Source organism: Eublepharis macularius, chromosome 17 (assembly GCF_028583425.1).
Source record: "Eublepharis macularius isolate TG4126 chromosome 17, MPM_Emac_v1.0, whole genome shotgun sequence".
In the NCBI taxonomy this organism is placed as follows: domain Eukaryota; kingdom Metazoa; phylum Chordata; class Lepidosauria; order Squamata; family Eublepharidae; genus Eublepharis; species Eublepharis macularius.
Genome location: NC_072806.1, coordinates 29,480,938 through 29,496,116, shown reverse-complemented (window position 1 = coordinate 29,496,116; position 15,179 = coordinate 29,480,938). Strand labels below are relative to the sequence as shown.

Genomic DNA, 15,179 nt, shown 5'->3' with positions numbered 1-15,179 from the left:
TGCCAACCAGGACTCTGTCAAGAGAGGACCTGAAGCCGAAAGGCACTGCAGCAGAGGGAGGCCCCACTGCTCCGCTCCGCACTGCTGCCAGTTTTCTTCCTTTAGCTTATTTACTTAAGGAGAAAAAGATATCCTGATTATTTCTCTATTTACCAGCACAAGTGGGATCTGTTGGCTGGTATCCAGGGTCCATTCTGTGAACTGCACTGTCAGGGCCTTCTTGCGCATTGCTGTCACACGTCTCTTGATCTGTTCCACCTGCTCCCTTTGCTTGCGCTTTTCTTTGACCAAAGCCTTCATCTGGGCTAGCCTATAGGGGTACAGGTATAACTTGGGTTAGGGCAGGGTTTCCAAAACATGACGGCCAATTTACAGTTGGGGGGGGGGTCTTTTTTACACTTTGTGCCCAAAAGACAGGATAAGGAATGAGATGGATGCCTGGTCTGATCCAGAAAAACACTTCTTACATCCTTAAGAGGTTTTAGAGGGTGTGAGAATAAAAATTACTAGCCATCAGAGGAGTCAGCTCTCTGTGTTTCTGCATGAGAAATTATTCTGGGTGCGCCTCTTGCGGGAATTGATGCCTTTTAAAAAATAATAATACATTGATGCCTTTGATTACATGTTGGCATCTTAGAGAAGATGCCGTTGGGGTGGCTGTGCTGAAGAACACCCTGGGGGGAGTCAAGGGCTGCAAACCACCCTCTAGACATCCCTTCCTTTCAAAATTTGACCACGTTTTCGCACATAGGATTTCACAACTCAGACACACTCACTTGTTCGGCATCGTCTCCGGCACTTGAGCTTTCAGCTCTTCAGTGACAGCCTTAATTCCTCTCACATAGGGATCTAATGTAGCAAAATAGTGATACGCAGGATTACACCTCATCAGGTACTCTCCCAGGAAATTAATGGGGTCCAATTTGGAGGGTTGGTCTTCCTCTGCTTCTAGCACCTTCTTCCTTTCGGCCACCTTTAACAGTTTCTCTACTCCGGGTACTAAGGTAGGGAGGAGTTTATCAAGCAAGTAAGCCCGAGTCTCCAGCGTCATGGCCTCATCATCAAACCATTCCCTGGACAACCCATCTGGGGGTACTTTCTTCTCCACCTTTTCTTGCTGCGCCTTGTGCTTGTGGAGCATCCCCACTTTCACATTCTGCAAGTTCAAAGCCCTTCGTTGCACGTTCTCGAAGAAAACGGCCTTCCACTGAGCGTCCATCCTTGGACACAGCTGCAAGATGCTGTCCTGTGGGGTTTGCTTTCCTGTTTCTGGCGACTGGTCCAGGATGGCGTTCATCTCAGGATCATCCTGTGGCTTTTCCGGCTCTTCAGCCATGCTTCACCTGTGCACATAAAAAGAAACACACGTAGAGGGACTTGGATTGTGGGGGCAATGTTCCTCCCTTTCTCACTATACAAGGCCATGTGAACAGTTTGATGGTGTCAAGAGATTACTAACTACAAGGACCGCAGGTGAGGATTTGCAATCTGGTCTCTGGGTTTGGCTTTTAAGCTGTCCGCTACAGCAGGAGACAGAAGAGCCATGCCCGTTCTCATCCCCTTCCCAGCCCTGTTGTCCATCTGCTGGGCACAACACTTGGATACTTGCTTGCCACAACAGGCGAGGAAGAAGGCTGGACTACAGACAGCACGGAGAGTTTGAATCATAGCTGCTTCTTCTCCTTCAAGGAGGAGACAAGGAAGACCTAAAGGGCTACATCTGGGGTGCAAAGGAGCGATTGGAATTATTATTTAATTATTTTATACCTCACTTTTCTCCCTAACATGACTTACATCATTAACCTCTCCTCCATTTTATCCCCACAACAACCTTCTGAAATAGGTTAGGCTGAAAGAGTGTGACTGGCCCAAAATCACCCAGCGAGCTTTCATGGCAGAACGGTGATTCGAACCTGGGTGCCCTAGATCCTAGTCCAATGCTGGAGTGAGTGGGTCTGCCCCTGGCAAAGGAGTATCATGGTGGATCCCTCTCACTTCAGGGCTCCCCTGCCTCCCTGACAGGGGTCACCATTGTGGCCAGGAGGATGACTGCTGCCTCCGACAGTTTAGACAAAGAAATATAAAGCTGGGTGTCATCGGCATATTGATGATACTGTACTCCAGAGCAATCTCCTACAATGGCTTCCTGTAAAGATTAAACAGCATGGGATTTAGAACAGGGCCTTCTGGAATACCACAGGACAGTTTCCATACAATCAACAACTTCTGATCTGCATCCACATATATCTCGGTATGGCTGGTCAGAAAAGATTTAGACCATTCCAGCACATGTGCTCTGATACCAACTTCAGCCATCAAAGGTCTTAATAAGATCTTATGACCCACCATATCAAAGACCATTGATAGATCTAATAACAACAACCAAGATACACAGCAGCTCAGCCAATCACTGACAGTGGCTCCATCATCCCCACCATCAACTACCTTAGCATACTATCTTACTCAAACTATACCCACCTCTGGAAAAGCTCCCCATGCTAAATGCCTGTGCAGAACCAGTGTATGTATGTGTTTGTAGGGGGAGAGAACAGCAACCTTTCATTTAATCTGACTTTGCTTTCCTCCAATTATGTTATTTGATTATGATACTCCTTGCAGGTGCTCTTCTCTATTTCCCCTTCTCCTGAGCTTTTAATAGTAGTGTAGCATAAAGAAATGAAAGAAATGTCTATGTTGCTGTAGCTCCAAGTCAGGAAATGTGTTACCTGCTAGATTTGTGAATGTACAGCTGTTGTTAAAATCTTTGGGGTAGAGCTGCTAAACAAGATCAATGTCCGAGCTACTTTTCCTTCCTGGTAACCTCTAGTGTGTAAATACTTATTTTGCTAGGAAAACAAAGTTTCTGTTCTTACCTTTAGGAGCAGCCACCAAGGAAGGGATTTATCCTCTGAGCAACACTGCAGATGTCTGGGAATTTAAGGCACAACCATCTGATTTTAGCTCTCAAGGAACATATAAGGGCATCCTACATCTCTGGCTCTTGCTGGGGGAACCAGTCTGCAGAATTTTACTCCAGTGTATGCATTGGACGTTGCTAAGCAACAATGCCAGGTGTTACCAGACTTCCTTTGCCGCTCACAGAAGAGGTGGGTCATCTCCCATCTTGGTAGTTGGGAAGGGAGGGGCATGTGTATGTTTCCTTACTGCTATTACATCACCAAGTTGTCAGCATTAAAACAAAGCAAAAAAGGAGAGTGGCAGAAAGAGTAACAGAAACTGACTGCAGTATTGCCTTTGGAACAGAAGCAATGGAGAGGGGGCAGTTGACAGCTACTTGACCCCCTCCCCATGGGGATGTGGAGATTATGCATGCTAGTGATGCTTCAAAGAGCCTTGGGGGGCAGACATGGAGACTTATTAAAGGCTGTCACAAACAGTTTTTAGACCGTAAATAGGAAAACTACCGGTGTTAGAAAAAAGCTTCTGAAGAATCAAGAGACATCGGCTGGCACCTTCTACAGGGATGTTGGGTCACAATTCCCTCGCATTTTTTTTTTGTAAAAGATTGAGTTTACTGATTACACACATAGAGTTGGTTTGGAAACCTCATTTCTTGTTCAGTATACAATGACAAAATCCGATTGCGTGGTTCTTTGGGCCTTGTTGGTTGAAGGAGTCTTTGCTATAATGTGCTGCTATAAGTTTGCAGAATCTCCAAATAGTCTTATGGAAGCCCCATGCCCTATCCCACTGATGTGCGATATGGTTGCCTACAGCAATGGCAGAATGTGGCATGCCCACCACAGAAGCACAGTTACTTACCTCGTAGTTAACAGATGCTCAATAACTGATGGCTCAGAAAGGCCTTCTCTCCCCTTCTCTTATCTGAGGGTACACTTACAATTATGAACTTAGGCTAGTCTCAAACCTACTTTACTGTCCTACGAACCCTGGGAAATGTAATTCTACTGAGGGTTTGGCCACTAACTACCCAGGAGCTTAGTCTGGCTGTCATGAGAGCTCCAGAGAATTGTGAATAACAGATGCTTGGGCAAAGGGCATCTTACCCCCTCCCCAGTGTGAACGGGAATAGAGGGGCATGATGGAAGAAGCCCATCTTGCTGACCAGATGACAGAAGAGGATTAAGAGCCGAATCTCAGTGGATGGAGTCAACACTGGTAGCACTACAGGCCTTCCTGAATCCTTAAACATAAAAGGCAAACCATGTAGCCAATGTCTCACCTCTTATCCCCACACACGCACAGTACGTGGGGATAAGAACATAGTTGGCTGCCTGCCCCGCCCCTCCCAAGCTGTGATTGGGGGTGGGGTGGGGGCACGGTGGTGGCATGCCGCCCTGCCCTCCTCCCGCTGCCCCAGATTGGCACACTGGGAGGGGGCATACTCAGGGCAGTATGCATGGTTTCCCAATCCCTTATTTTATGTCCACAACAACCCTATGAGGTAGGTTAAGTTTCTAGAGACTGGCCCTCAAGCCACTCTGTGATCTTTAGGGCTGAGTGATGATTTGAACACAGCACCCCTCACTTCTAGTTCAACATTCTAACCACTCTAAATAAGATTCTCGTGCAGAGTTGCAAAGCCCGAGGGCAATGTTCACAGGCGCAACTCTGCTTATCCTTCCCTGTTTATTTCTTCTTTACGTGCTCCTTTTTTGAAAAATGTGCGAACTTGCAACTTCTGCTGCTGCTTTTGGCTGTTCCTTCTGTACATTTTACTGGCTTCCCATTTTTTTAAAAAAAAAATACAGAATGTTCTCAAATATCATTGGAATTTCTGACCATCAAGCCAAGAAATGTACTGTATATACAGTAACTGGCTTGGCGTGAATGGCGAACATTTGTTTGTGGTGAAGTATATGGACAGCAAACAGAGCTCAGACTCCTTTTTTTCCAGGAGCAAAGGAACTTGGTGTGGTTGGCTCTAATGGCTGAGGTTGATTCAAGTCAGCAATAAAACTACTATTGCCTTGTGTAGCACTGAATGTTATTTGCACCAGAGATCCAACATCAGTGTAACAGAAACAGGGCCAGGAACAAAACTTCATGGAAATAATTCACATGCTACTGGAACATGATTTGCTCCTGTGCTGTTAACAGAAAGAAAAGAAGTGGGAAAAACTCTCACAGGGCTGGGAGTGATGATAGAAACCCTACTGGAATACTGGGAAAAGGAGCAAAAGAGACCACTGGGCCCAAGTTGAACCAGGAACAATTTATTCTTTGTGTTTTGATGCTCTCTTCCTTCCAAGAGCTCAGGGCAGTACACATGATTCTTCTCACAACACCCTGTGAAATAGGCTAGATGGAGAGAGACTGACTTGATTCCACGGTGAACTTTCAGCAAAGAGTGAGAATTTGAACCTCGGCTGCTCTGGTTCTAGCCTGGAACTCTAACCACTGCAATACACTGGATCAAGTTTGATTTGTCTGACACTGCTGGCCAAGCACACAAATATGAGGCAAGAGAGCACTGCTAGCGTGTGGGAGAGGAATAAATAAGTTAAATAATTACCAGCTCCTCTGGACACCCACCAATAAATTATCCACTCAGAGAGGAGTCTGCCCTCTGTGTCTCTGAATGAGTCACCACGTTGGATTTGCCTTCTTTCAGTGAGCTTCTACTGGGGTCCAGTAACTGTGGTGCAGCTTTGCATTGCATGTGCCTGGAACACGCTGATTGGAAATGATAATTTCTGGTGCAGAGATGAAGTGCTCTGAAGGAAGCTATGTTTACTTCTCCTCTCTTTGGGGTAATTATTTAGGCTTTTTAAAATTAAAGATTTCCACTTACTAAAGGCAGCTTGGCTAGCCAATTTCACAATGTGATGATGCTACTTCCTGTATTTACTAGCAGATCATTGGTAATGTATTTGTGGATGACAGACTAATCTATGGTTATATGCCCATATTAGCTAAATAGAATGCCCATGTTCAAAGACAGTGTATCTTTGAGTACCGGACAAACAGCAGAGGAAATCTGCCTTCATACTCTCCTGTGATGCTTGATTGGCTATTGTTGGCAGGCTAGATTGACTCTTGGTCTGTGTCAATAGACTCATAAGAAGACCAAAGGAATTGCCCTCACATTGGCCAATTGTTCCTGCGCCTGTGCTTCCACGAGCACGTTCCACAGGATTTTAGAACGCTGACCATCACTCCATCTCTGTGCCCTGAAAATTTTTCATCTGCTGAATTTCTGTGTGCTGGACTACTGATAAAGGCACAGGAGAAGAGCCAGGAAAAAAGATTGCCAATCCTTTCTTCGGCACAGATGTCAAAAAGATGGCTACCGCTTGCCCCTGTCCATTGCTTATGCCATTGCTTAGCCTCTGCTTGGTTTTCCTCTGCTGAAACAGATGGTAAAACCTTCTAGGGAAGAGCTAATTTCTATATTTGATCCAGCACATAGAACAACAAAGTCACGTTTTCAATGAGATATCTGGAGTCCACAAGGGAGCTCCTCCAAATTGAATAGAATGGGAAAACTCACTACAAGTTGCTGCTCCCGTCACAGCAGTGTTACGATGGGAAAAGGTGTGCTTGGGAAATGTCTGCCTTCTGCACACCTCTAAAGGTCTGGAGCTTCCAGTTCATGGGATATGATTTCCATGTAGGCTTGTGCTTAGAACTGCCAATGTTATATTCTTTTAAATATTTATATGGAACTGTTTGTTACTGTCATTTTAAACTATTTTAAAGTGCAAATCATATTGTAGTGTTTTTAATTTGCGTGTAATCCGCCCTGAGCCTGCCTGTGTGGGGAGGGCGGGAAAAAAATCAAAACCAAAATAAATTTTTCTTTTCCCACACAAGGCTCTTACAACTGGCCAAAAGCCACACAGATAAGGTTCTTCTTGGAATGGAGATGCAGCGATATCATAACTACCCTGAGGACTCTGCACACAACAGCAGCTATAAACAACAAGCTGGGAAACTTCACCTAAGAACTGCTGGGTCAGTCTAAGTATTTGTCTAGTCCAACATCCTGTTTCTTCCACAGTGGCCAAAGGGGCCCAGGGAGGCGTTCCCTTGTTGCTTGCTGTCCTTCGGAGCTACAATGCCTCTATCAAAAAGAGTCCAGTAGCACCTTTAAGACTAACCAATTTTATTATAGCATAAGCTTTCGAGAATCAAGTTCTCTTCATCAGATGCCTGATCAAAACAATGCCTCTAGACACGGTGGTGCCATTTATCTATCAGGGCTAACAGCCACTGATGGACTTCTCTTCCTCCACCGATTTATCTAATCACCTTTGAAAGCCCTCTAAGCTAAAGGCCGTCACTATTTTCTTAGCTACCTCTTTAGAAAACTGCTTGAGACGGTAATAACCCGTAGCAGTGAGTTCCGTAGAGTAATTGTGCATTGCGCCAAAAGGTGCCTAACTGATGGATTTCTTACCTGAGGTGCAGCTGCTTAAACAAAAAGTTGTCAGATGTTCTCCAGAGGCTAAAAACAAAAATGCAAACAGGGCGACCATTAACGTCCCATTATACTGAACAAAAATCTAGGAAGAGAGAGAAAGAGCGCAAAGGGAAGCTTGCGCTTTCAGACGGGCACGCAAGGGTTAAAATACTGCAGGAGCAGCAGCTGGGGGCGGGGCCCGCCGGTGACAGGTGGCGCAGGCGCGCACGCGCCTCATTGTGCCCGGCCGGCCCAACCCGCCGCGCCTCAGTCGGCGAGAGACCGTTGGTGGGAGAGGAGCTGCCGCTGTCGACGTCCTCAACCGCCATCCCCCTCCCTCTCTTCTCCTCCGCCCTCTCCGCGACCCCCACCATGGAGTAAAGGCTCCCGGCAGGCCGGCTGGGGGGGCCCCGCCGCGCCCCGATGGCTCTGGTGACGGTGCAGCGCTCGCCTACCCCCAGCGCCACCTCCAGCCCCTGCGCCTCGGTGAGTCTCCGCCGTGAGGAGAAAAGCGCACGGGCGCTCGAATCCGGCCCGCGCCTCTGCGCATGCGTGGCCCGTCTCGCGACCGCCTCCCCCTTTTTTCCTCCTCAGTATTTTGTCCCCCTCCCCCTACCGTCCAAGTGCCTTACCCCAGGCCTGCATTGACAGCTGCAGGAAACAGTTCATTCATTCATTCTTCCCCTTTCTTTTTTCTCCCGCCCCCCGCCATGAGGTTTGGGTCTCTGTGATATTTTAATGTTGAATGTATGCATTATTGTCTCCGTCTAATAGCATTTTTTAAAAAATGGGTTGGCTAGTTCTCTTTTTTTTTGCCAAAGATTTTCCTTAAATTTGTAGGTTCATCCATTTTCTAGTGATTTCTTTTTTTTTAAAGGCATGTTCTTTATGGTGAGGATTTTCCGGTTATATGCCCTGTCCATGTTTTGCAGAAAAATATTTTGCCCTGGCCCAGATTTAGAGTGGTCTGGGATGAATCTCTGCTCTGGCTCAGATGTATGCTTACTTTGGCACAAAAAGAGTGCAGCTGCTATAGAAAGGGTTAAATTGCTAGTCCTGCAACTGTGAATTTCACCTCCTTTTAGAATCATGGGGGAGGTAGTATAGGCAGTTAATGGGTGCCAGATTGTTAGTGTACTGCTGTGGCTGAAGAGAATTTTGTTATGAAGTCTCAGGAAAGGGTTTTATTGCTAAAATATAATAGTGGATAGAAACAATTAAAGTTCACACTTTAGGATATGTTGGAGTAGAGCGCGATAGTACAATTAATGTAAATGTCTGAGAAGTATGTATGAGGAAGCTTTTCTATGCAAACTTGAGAACTGATCCACTTGCTTGTGTTGCTAAAAGAGTTTTTAAAACATACGGTGGAATGTTTAACATGTGTTTCTCCATAATAAATCGTTTCTTTTTAAAGAAATGAGATAAGAGTATCTTATTAACCTTTTATGCCTATTACCTGTGTACTGGGGAGAAACTTGGAGTCCCCTGTAAGCTTAGATAAAGCAGCTGTTGTCTACTCAGCGGTGTAATTTAAAGAAAAGCTCTGCCATGGCAGCAAAAATGAGGTAGAAGGTAAGCAAAATCAAAAAGAGTCCGGTAGCACCTTTAAGACTAACCAATTTTATTGCAGCATAAGCTTTCGAGAATCACAGTTCCTATGTGTAAGAAGCAATAGCAGACTTTTCTGCTTCTGACATGGTTGCCATGGGGTAAAATTCAAAAGGCCTTGAGTGGAGCAGGGGGGGAAACAGTGCTTTGGGTCACTCCCTGCCGGTTGCCTGACTAGCAGAGTGCTAAGCTCACCAAAGTCACTTCATCACAGCCGTGTGCCCTCACTTCCTTTTGCTTCTGGGCTTGGCAGCTTCTCCCTGTGGCTTCACAGGGAGCAAATACTTTACTTTCCTTGGAAACTGAAAGCAGAAGTGATAGCCCTAGCCTCTTGTCGCCTTGGAGTATGAGGTGCATAGAAGAACTCAAGAAGCATCACCTCTGTGCTTGCAAGGAGTGCCCATTCAGAAGCAGTTGCCTCTCTTTTAGCAGGATGCTTGGCTTGGAGCCTCTCAGCATTTTGTCATTGGCCCTGCACATAGCGTCGTGATTTTTCATAGCCAAGTCTTCACTGGTTTCCTAAAATTCAGGGTGTGATTGGTTTCTTTAGGAAATGAGCCCACAATGAGGGGCCTCCACCGAGAGGGACCTTTTTCCTGTAGCCACCCACCTCAGTTCAGAAGGTTGGGGAGTGTTCACGTATGCCGTGAATAGGTCTTCTTGGAGAGTCTTAAAATATGTAGGGGAGCATTTTTTAGCTATGCATTTTTACTGGGAAGACCAACTCAGGCTTGCCATCTCAGGCTATTAGAAAATTATTCAGACTGGGCACAGCCAAAGGTACATATGGAAACTGTATTATGCTGTTTCTTAACCAACAGTGTTTTTTCATTCGGTAAGAATGAAATTTGATAAGGCTTTTGAACTTTTAAAGTGACCCCAAGTTATCCTTGCATCTTCTCATTAAAACAAACTTATGATGACCTTGGTTCTGTTTTGAATTTTAAGGATTCCGTTTCTCACCTGCTGTTTGGGACTTTAGAAGAAGAGTCCTGTGCACTTATTTATTTAGGATATTTCCATGCTGCCTCTTCAGAATCCTGCTTGGCTTGGGTGCATGAAAAAGAAAGGGGGCACTGTCAAAAAATCAGCATCTTGGGCCTGTTTCTAAGTGTTGCTGGGAGTTATGTGGTAGTGATTTGGGGAAAGCTCTGAGGGACTGGAAAATGCAGTGTTTCTCAAGCTGGTGTCTGCGAGAAGTTCTACAAGTCCTTCATAAGAATAGAGGGTGAGCCCCTCTCGTGCCCATCTGGGTAATGCAAAAATGGAGCCCTCTCAGATTTCTAGGAGGGTAGAAGCTTCACACCATCTGCGCTTGCCTTGGAGCACTAGCCAGAAAACACTCTGGTTGCTGAGATGCAGTAGGAACTCTAATTGACTGAGAGGCACCCGGGTGGTACGGTCCTCTCATGCAGTTGTCGTGCTTACTTGAATTACAAAATCAAACTGATGTTTCATTCTATTTTCCATTGCAAAGGATTTCATCACTGACAGATGCCACATCCATAGATGATAATAGCAAACAGTGGAAGTTCAGTTTTTGTGGCACTGGCCTGTGTGTTTCTCTGAGAGTCTTCCAGGCCCCTTCCCACCCACGGCCATATTAACTCATGGCCGGGCCCCTGGGCTTTCAGGTATTTTGGGCCCCCTCCGGCACTTCAGTCGTTCACCCCATGACAGCTGGTACAAAGCCCTATGTCCATTTTGAGGGTCTCCTGAAGAATTCTACTCATATTTTTTAAATATTTGTATTGCGCGCGTAGAACTCTTCAAGAAAGCACACTTTAGGGGTATAATTGTTCATTACTGTAATATTTTGAAGTGAATAATTTTTTAATTATTAAAAATATAATTTATGGATAATTGTTTTAATATAAGAGACAATCTGTTTCACTTCACTAAGGAAGCAGTTAATTATCTTATTAATAGAGGTTATATAAGAGAATCAATTAACTAATTTATGTGGGGGGGTACCTCAGCAAAAAACATTGATGGGCCCCTAGTCCCTGTGGGGCCCCTAGGCTTCGGCCTAGTCAGCCTTATGAGTAATACGGCCCTGTTCCCACACCTATTCACCTGGGCTCAGTTGAGATGTTATTAAACGATAGGGAAAGGTCCTTTCTAGTCATGAGCTGAGATTGATTAGAACTGAGTCAGGACATGTACAGACAACACAGACATTTTTTTTCTTTTAAAAAATAGCTTTTAAAGTATAGTTCTTCCTGTAGGGGAGGGACCTGTGAGGACTTGCAGAGGGCATCTTAGTCCCCCTCCCTTACCGACACTATTTCTTCTTTCCTTCTTCTGGCGGCCCGGTAGCCTCTCTTATTTCCCTACTCCCTTCTGTTCCTCCCACCCATCTTTATTTGGCCTGCCAGTTTTTAGCTCCTTTCTTCCCTGCCCCCGACAGCCTCTCCTCTTTTCTTCTTTCCATCCATCCATCTACTTTTTTGTGCCCCACCTTCAGACTCCCGCCAAACAGCCACTGAGATCTCAGAGGGCATTAATTTCTTTTCTTTTTTTTGTCTTAAATGTCTTAAATGTCTTTTTTTTGTCTTAAATTTCTTAAATGTCTTAAATTTCTTAAAGACATAGGTGCTGTTTCTGTTATTGGGGGAGAGGGGTTAAACTCAACGCATTTAAGATTTCAGATTTTTCTGCAAACCTGGGGCTTTTCTCAGGTTTGTAGAAATACCTGTCTTGTCTGTTCAAGGCCCTAATCTGTGTATTTAAGGATCCACACCCTGTTTCTGAGTTCAGAATTAGATATAATGGTGATGTAAATCTGCATGGTACGTATGTGACTTGCAATGCCCTTTAAAAGGGGATGTCCGGTGGGTATGGATGAGGGAGGAAGGGGACGGCTTGGGGATCTGTGAAAACAATTGAAGTAGAATGAGGTTCTTTGGGTTGCTGAGGTTTGAGAATAGCTGAACTAGGGCCTGTTTATGGAAAGCATGAAGACATGGATAGAGGGAGTTTCTTCTGCTGCTTCTAGCTTGTCTTGCTCACTTGAGCCTTTGGAAAGCATTGCTCTCAAGGTACCTTTTGGCAGGACACATGCTTTCAGTTTATAGCTTACTATCATCTGCCTGGGGCTTGATAGGATAAGATGACCTCTTAGCCCTGTCCAGCTGCTTTAATTGTATTCTCTTCAAACATACTTTTATCTTGATTTGTTCCTTCCCCCTTTTTGGCCTGTGTTCCAAATGGTGCCTTAAAATAATGATTGATACTGAGCATTTTAATACTTTGCTTATTTTGCCTCTGTAATGCTTGGAACAGCCCTGTAAGATAGTCCAGTATTGCTGTCAGGCGCAGATGCGCAGGAGGCTGAGACTTAAGGCCACTTAATGAGTTCGAGGTTAAGGAGAGAAATAAACCATGCCCTTCTTGGCTCTCTTGTCATTCTCTTAACTAACATGTGGTACTGATCCTAAAACTCAAGACTTCTTTCCAAAAGCAGTTAGCATCACCCGGTGCCACTCCAGAGGGTCCTATGACCATAAGTGTCTCTTTAGTTTTCCTTTCAGAGCCGTTCCTGAGAGATAATGATCCTATTAGTGGGGCCTCTGAATTACACTTGAGCAGGCTTGCCATCAAGATGAATGTGTTCTGTTTATCGCCTCTCGTCTCTGATGAGCACATCATATATTGATATCTAATGTTGTGCGACCTCTTGCCTTTCAACAGATCGCTTAGTCAGAGCATCTTGTGACCTAGAAGTCCAGTTGCTGAATTTGGTTTGAATTTGGAGGATGTTCTGGAGGCTTTGGGACCCTCTGAGTCGCCCCCAGTCAAGTATAAAGCATGGGCCAAAAAGGCTGATGTTTAAAACCAAAATTGGCAAACAGCGAGTGCAGCGTCTGCTTGCAGCTTTTCCTTTCATCCTACCTCTTTTGTACTATAGGAAAAATTGAAGGAATAGCTGCAGGTGGGGAAGGTTTAGCACCCCTACCCACTCACCTGTGTGCCCCTTTTGTTCTTAAAATTGGACTTGCTGTACCCATCTCATGCATCATGGGGTGGGGCAGATGTACAGATTGGCTGGTGTTGCATGTAGCTTGAGCCTCAGCTCTTCCTCTGCTGGGACTGGAAACTGCAATGGGCATTGGCTGTACCTTTTCAAGTGTACCTTGGCAGCCATGGGGGTATTTGCGGGGAGGGACATGAAAGATAGGGTTGTAGACTCAACACTAATATCTCTGCTTTCATGATGCAGAAATTCACAGAGCTGTGCTAAGAGACTGACAACCAGAATTTTGTTGTTGGTCTCTGATGCGTACCTTTCCAGCCTGCCTAATAAAAATTATTTTTAAAACTGTGAATATAAATGGAAAGAAAACTACGACATCCTGTTCTAAAAGGTGGTAGTCACCAAATGGCTAGTTAAATGGTTCAAGCTGCCCAAGGACTTTGAGGGAACTGAGCTTTTTGCCAATTGTTCTTTTGTATTTTCTGCTAGAGGCAGGTTCTCTAGCTTGTGGTCCATGGGGGGCCTTTGAATCCAGAGGGACTTTTGCACACTGAGCCTGCAGCACAAAAGAGACTCGAACTTGTGTAAAGGCATTTCTGCCGGCCCTACTGCTGCTTCCATCTCCCAGTCAGAGCGATGCTCATGTTTGATACATATGAAGGAGGAGATGTTGTGCACGTGTGGCTTGTCTTGTTTCCTGGCTGCTGTTGTAGAGCTTCTTCTCCTCTCACCTGGCTGGTTTGTGACTTGCGTGCCCTCGTGTTGTGTTCAGTCTGTACCGTGGTTTTGCTCTGAGCTAGGCTGTGAAGCGTCATTATGAGGCAGGCTTCAGATCCTGAATTTCAAGGAGGAAGTGGTAAAAGCTTCCGCATTTCTCTAATATTTGAATGGATAATCCAGTGTATGTGGTATATGTCAAATCTTAGTTTTTCTGTCTCATGAAAGAACCTGAACATTTTGATAACTCTGTGGATGAATGAACGAGCGCGTGTGGAAATACTCTGTAGTCTGTGTTCTCTCATCATTCTCCTAGGGATTACGTCATGAGTTCTTGCAATGCAGGAATATATCATTTTTCTGATATTACAGAGTAATCTGCCCTGAATTGTTGAGAGGGAGAACAGGCGGTAAATAATGAAATAGCCAAGTTGCAGTTCTTGGATTTAAGATGCTGATCTGTAACCTGCTTGTAATCTGTTTTTGTGATCTGTAACCTGCAGCTGTCGTCATGTCACTGCCCTCACAGTGTTGCTGTCAGAGGTAGCCCAAAGTGCCTCCGCAGAGAAGGGAAACTGGAGGCCACAACCCCTCCTCTCCTCTCTCAACTACGTTTATTGAAAGGATCACGTGTGACTTAAAGCCCTTTTTTCATTTCAGAGAGAGCGTGCCTACTGCGGAGAAGGGGGAGGCAGCAGAGAGAGAGGGTGGGTCTGGGCAGGGCGTCTGGTCCTTGAATCATAGCTGATTTGCTTGTTCCAATAAGATACCATATTGTTTCCCAGAGGGCAGAGAAGACGGCTGACCCAGAAAAGGGGAAGGCTGCATTTCTGGTTTTAAAATGCATATTCCTGCCTTCTGTCCCCCAACCTTTATCAGAAAAGAGGAGGATATTCAAGGCATTGTCGTTCGAAGCAATGCAGTCTGCTTTCTTCTGCATTATAAGAGAGACAAGAGTTGGGGGATCCTTGTTTCCGGGGCTGGTTGCAGAGGGAGGCAAGATCTGGTGCCTCCAGACTGGCAAAGTGGCCACTGCCGTTCTTGCTGTACACACAGCACCAAGGTCAGACACAGCACGAAAGAGACCTGCTTCTCATCCTTCCCCTTCCATCAGGTGAAAGTGGCTTCCCTGAATGTGACTGCCACTCCCTACCCTCAGTCAGCCTTGTTTTGTTTTGCAGGTGGCTGAATATTGGGGGAAAAAACGTTTTGACGGGTATTCAAGAACTGAATGTGAAATGCTTACAGCTGGCATGGTATTTATTGGACTTGGGAGCTCCGTTGCTGAACACCAGTGCTGAGAAGACCTGTGTTTACATCTAGGGATGTTAATTAATTTCTCTCCAGTGGGGACCCAAAACAGCTTATATCATTCTCTCCATTTTATCCCTACATCCTGCCTGGGATGTAGAGTGTGTGTAAAGTGCTAGTGTGACCCAGATCCTAATCCAACGATCTAATCGTGACGCCACACTAGCTGAGAAATTT

The 15,179-nt window shown here is 45.3% G+C and overlaps 2 protein-coding genes across 2 annotated transcripts in view; one reads left to right on the top strand and one right to left on the bottom strand.

The window, feature by feature from the left end:
* Window positions 1-1,336, bottom strand: part of EFCAB5 (EF-hand calcium binding domain 5) — a 59,059-nt gene extending 57,723 nt beyond the window's left edge. The window contains exons 1-2 of the mRNA XM_055001854.1: window positions 777-1,336; window positions 154-310 (exon numbers count right to left, since the gene is read on the bottom strand). Coding sequence (XP_054857829.1) covers window positions 154-310; window positions 777-1,336 — 717 coding nt within the window. The remainder of the gene's footprint in view (window positions 1-153; window positions 311-776) is intronic.
* A 6,360-nt stretch (window positions 1,337-7,696) lies between these two features.
* Window positions 7,697-15,179, top strand: part of SSH2 (slingshot protein phosphatase 2) — a 128,517-nt gene continuing 121,034 nt past the window's right edge. The window contains exon 1 of the mRNA XM_055001513.1: window positions 7,697-7,873. Coding sequence (XP_054857488.1) covers window positions 7,811-7,873 — 63 coding nt within the window. The 5' untranslated portion in view covers window positions 7,697-7,810. The remainder of the gene's footprint in view (window positions 7,874-15,179) is intronic.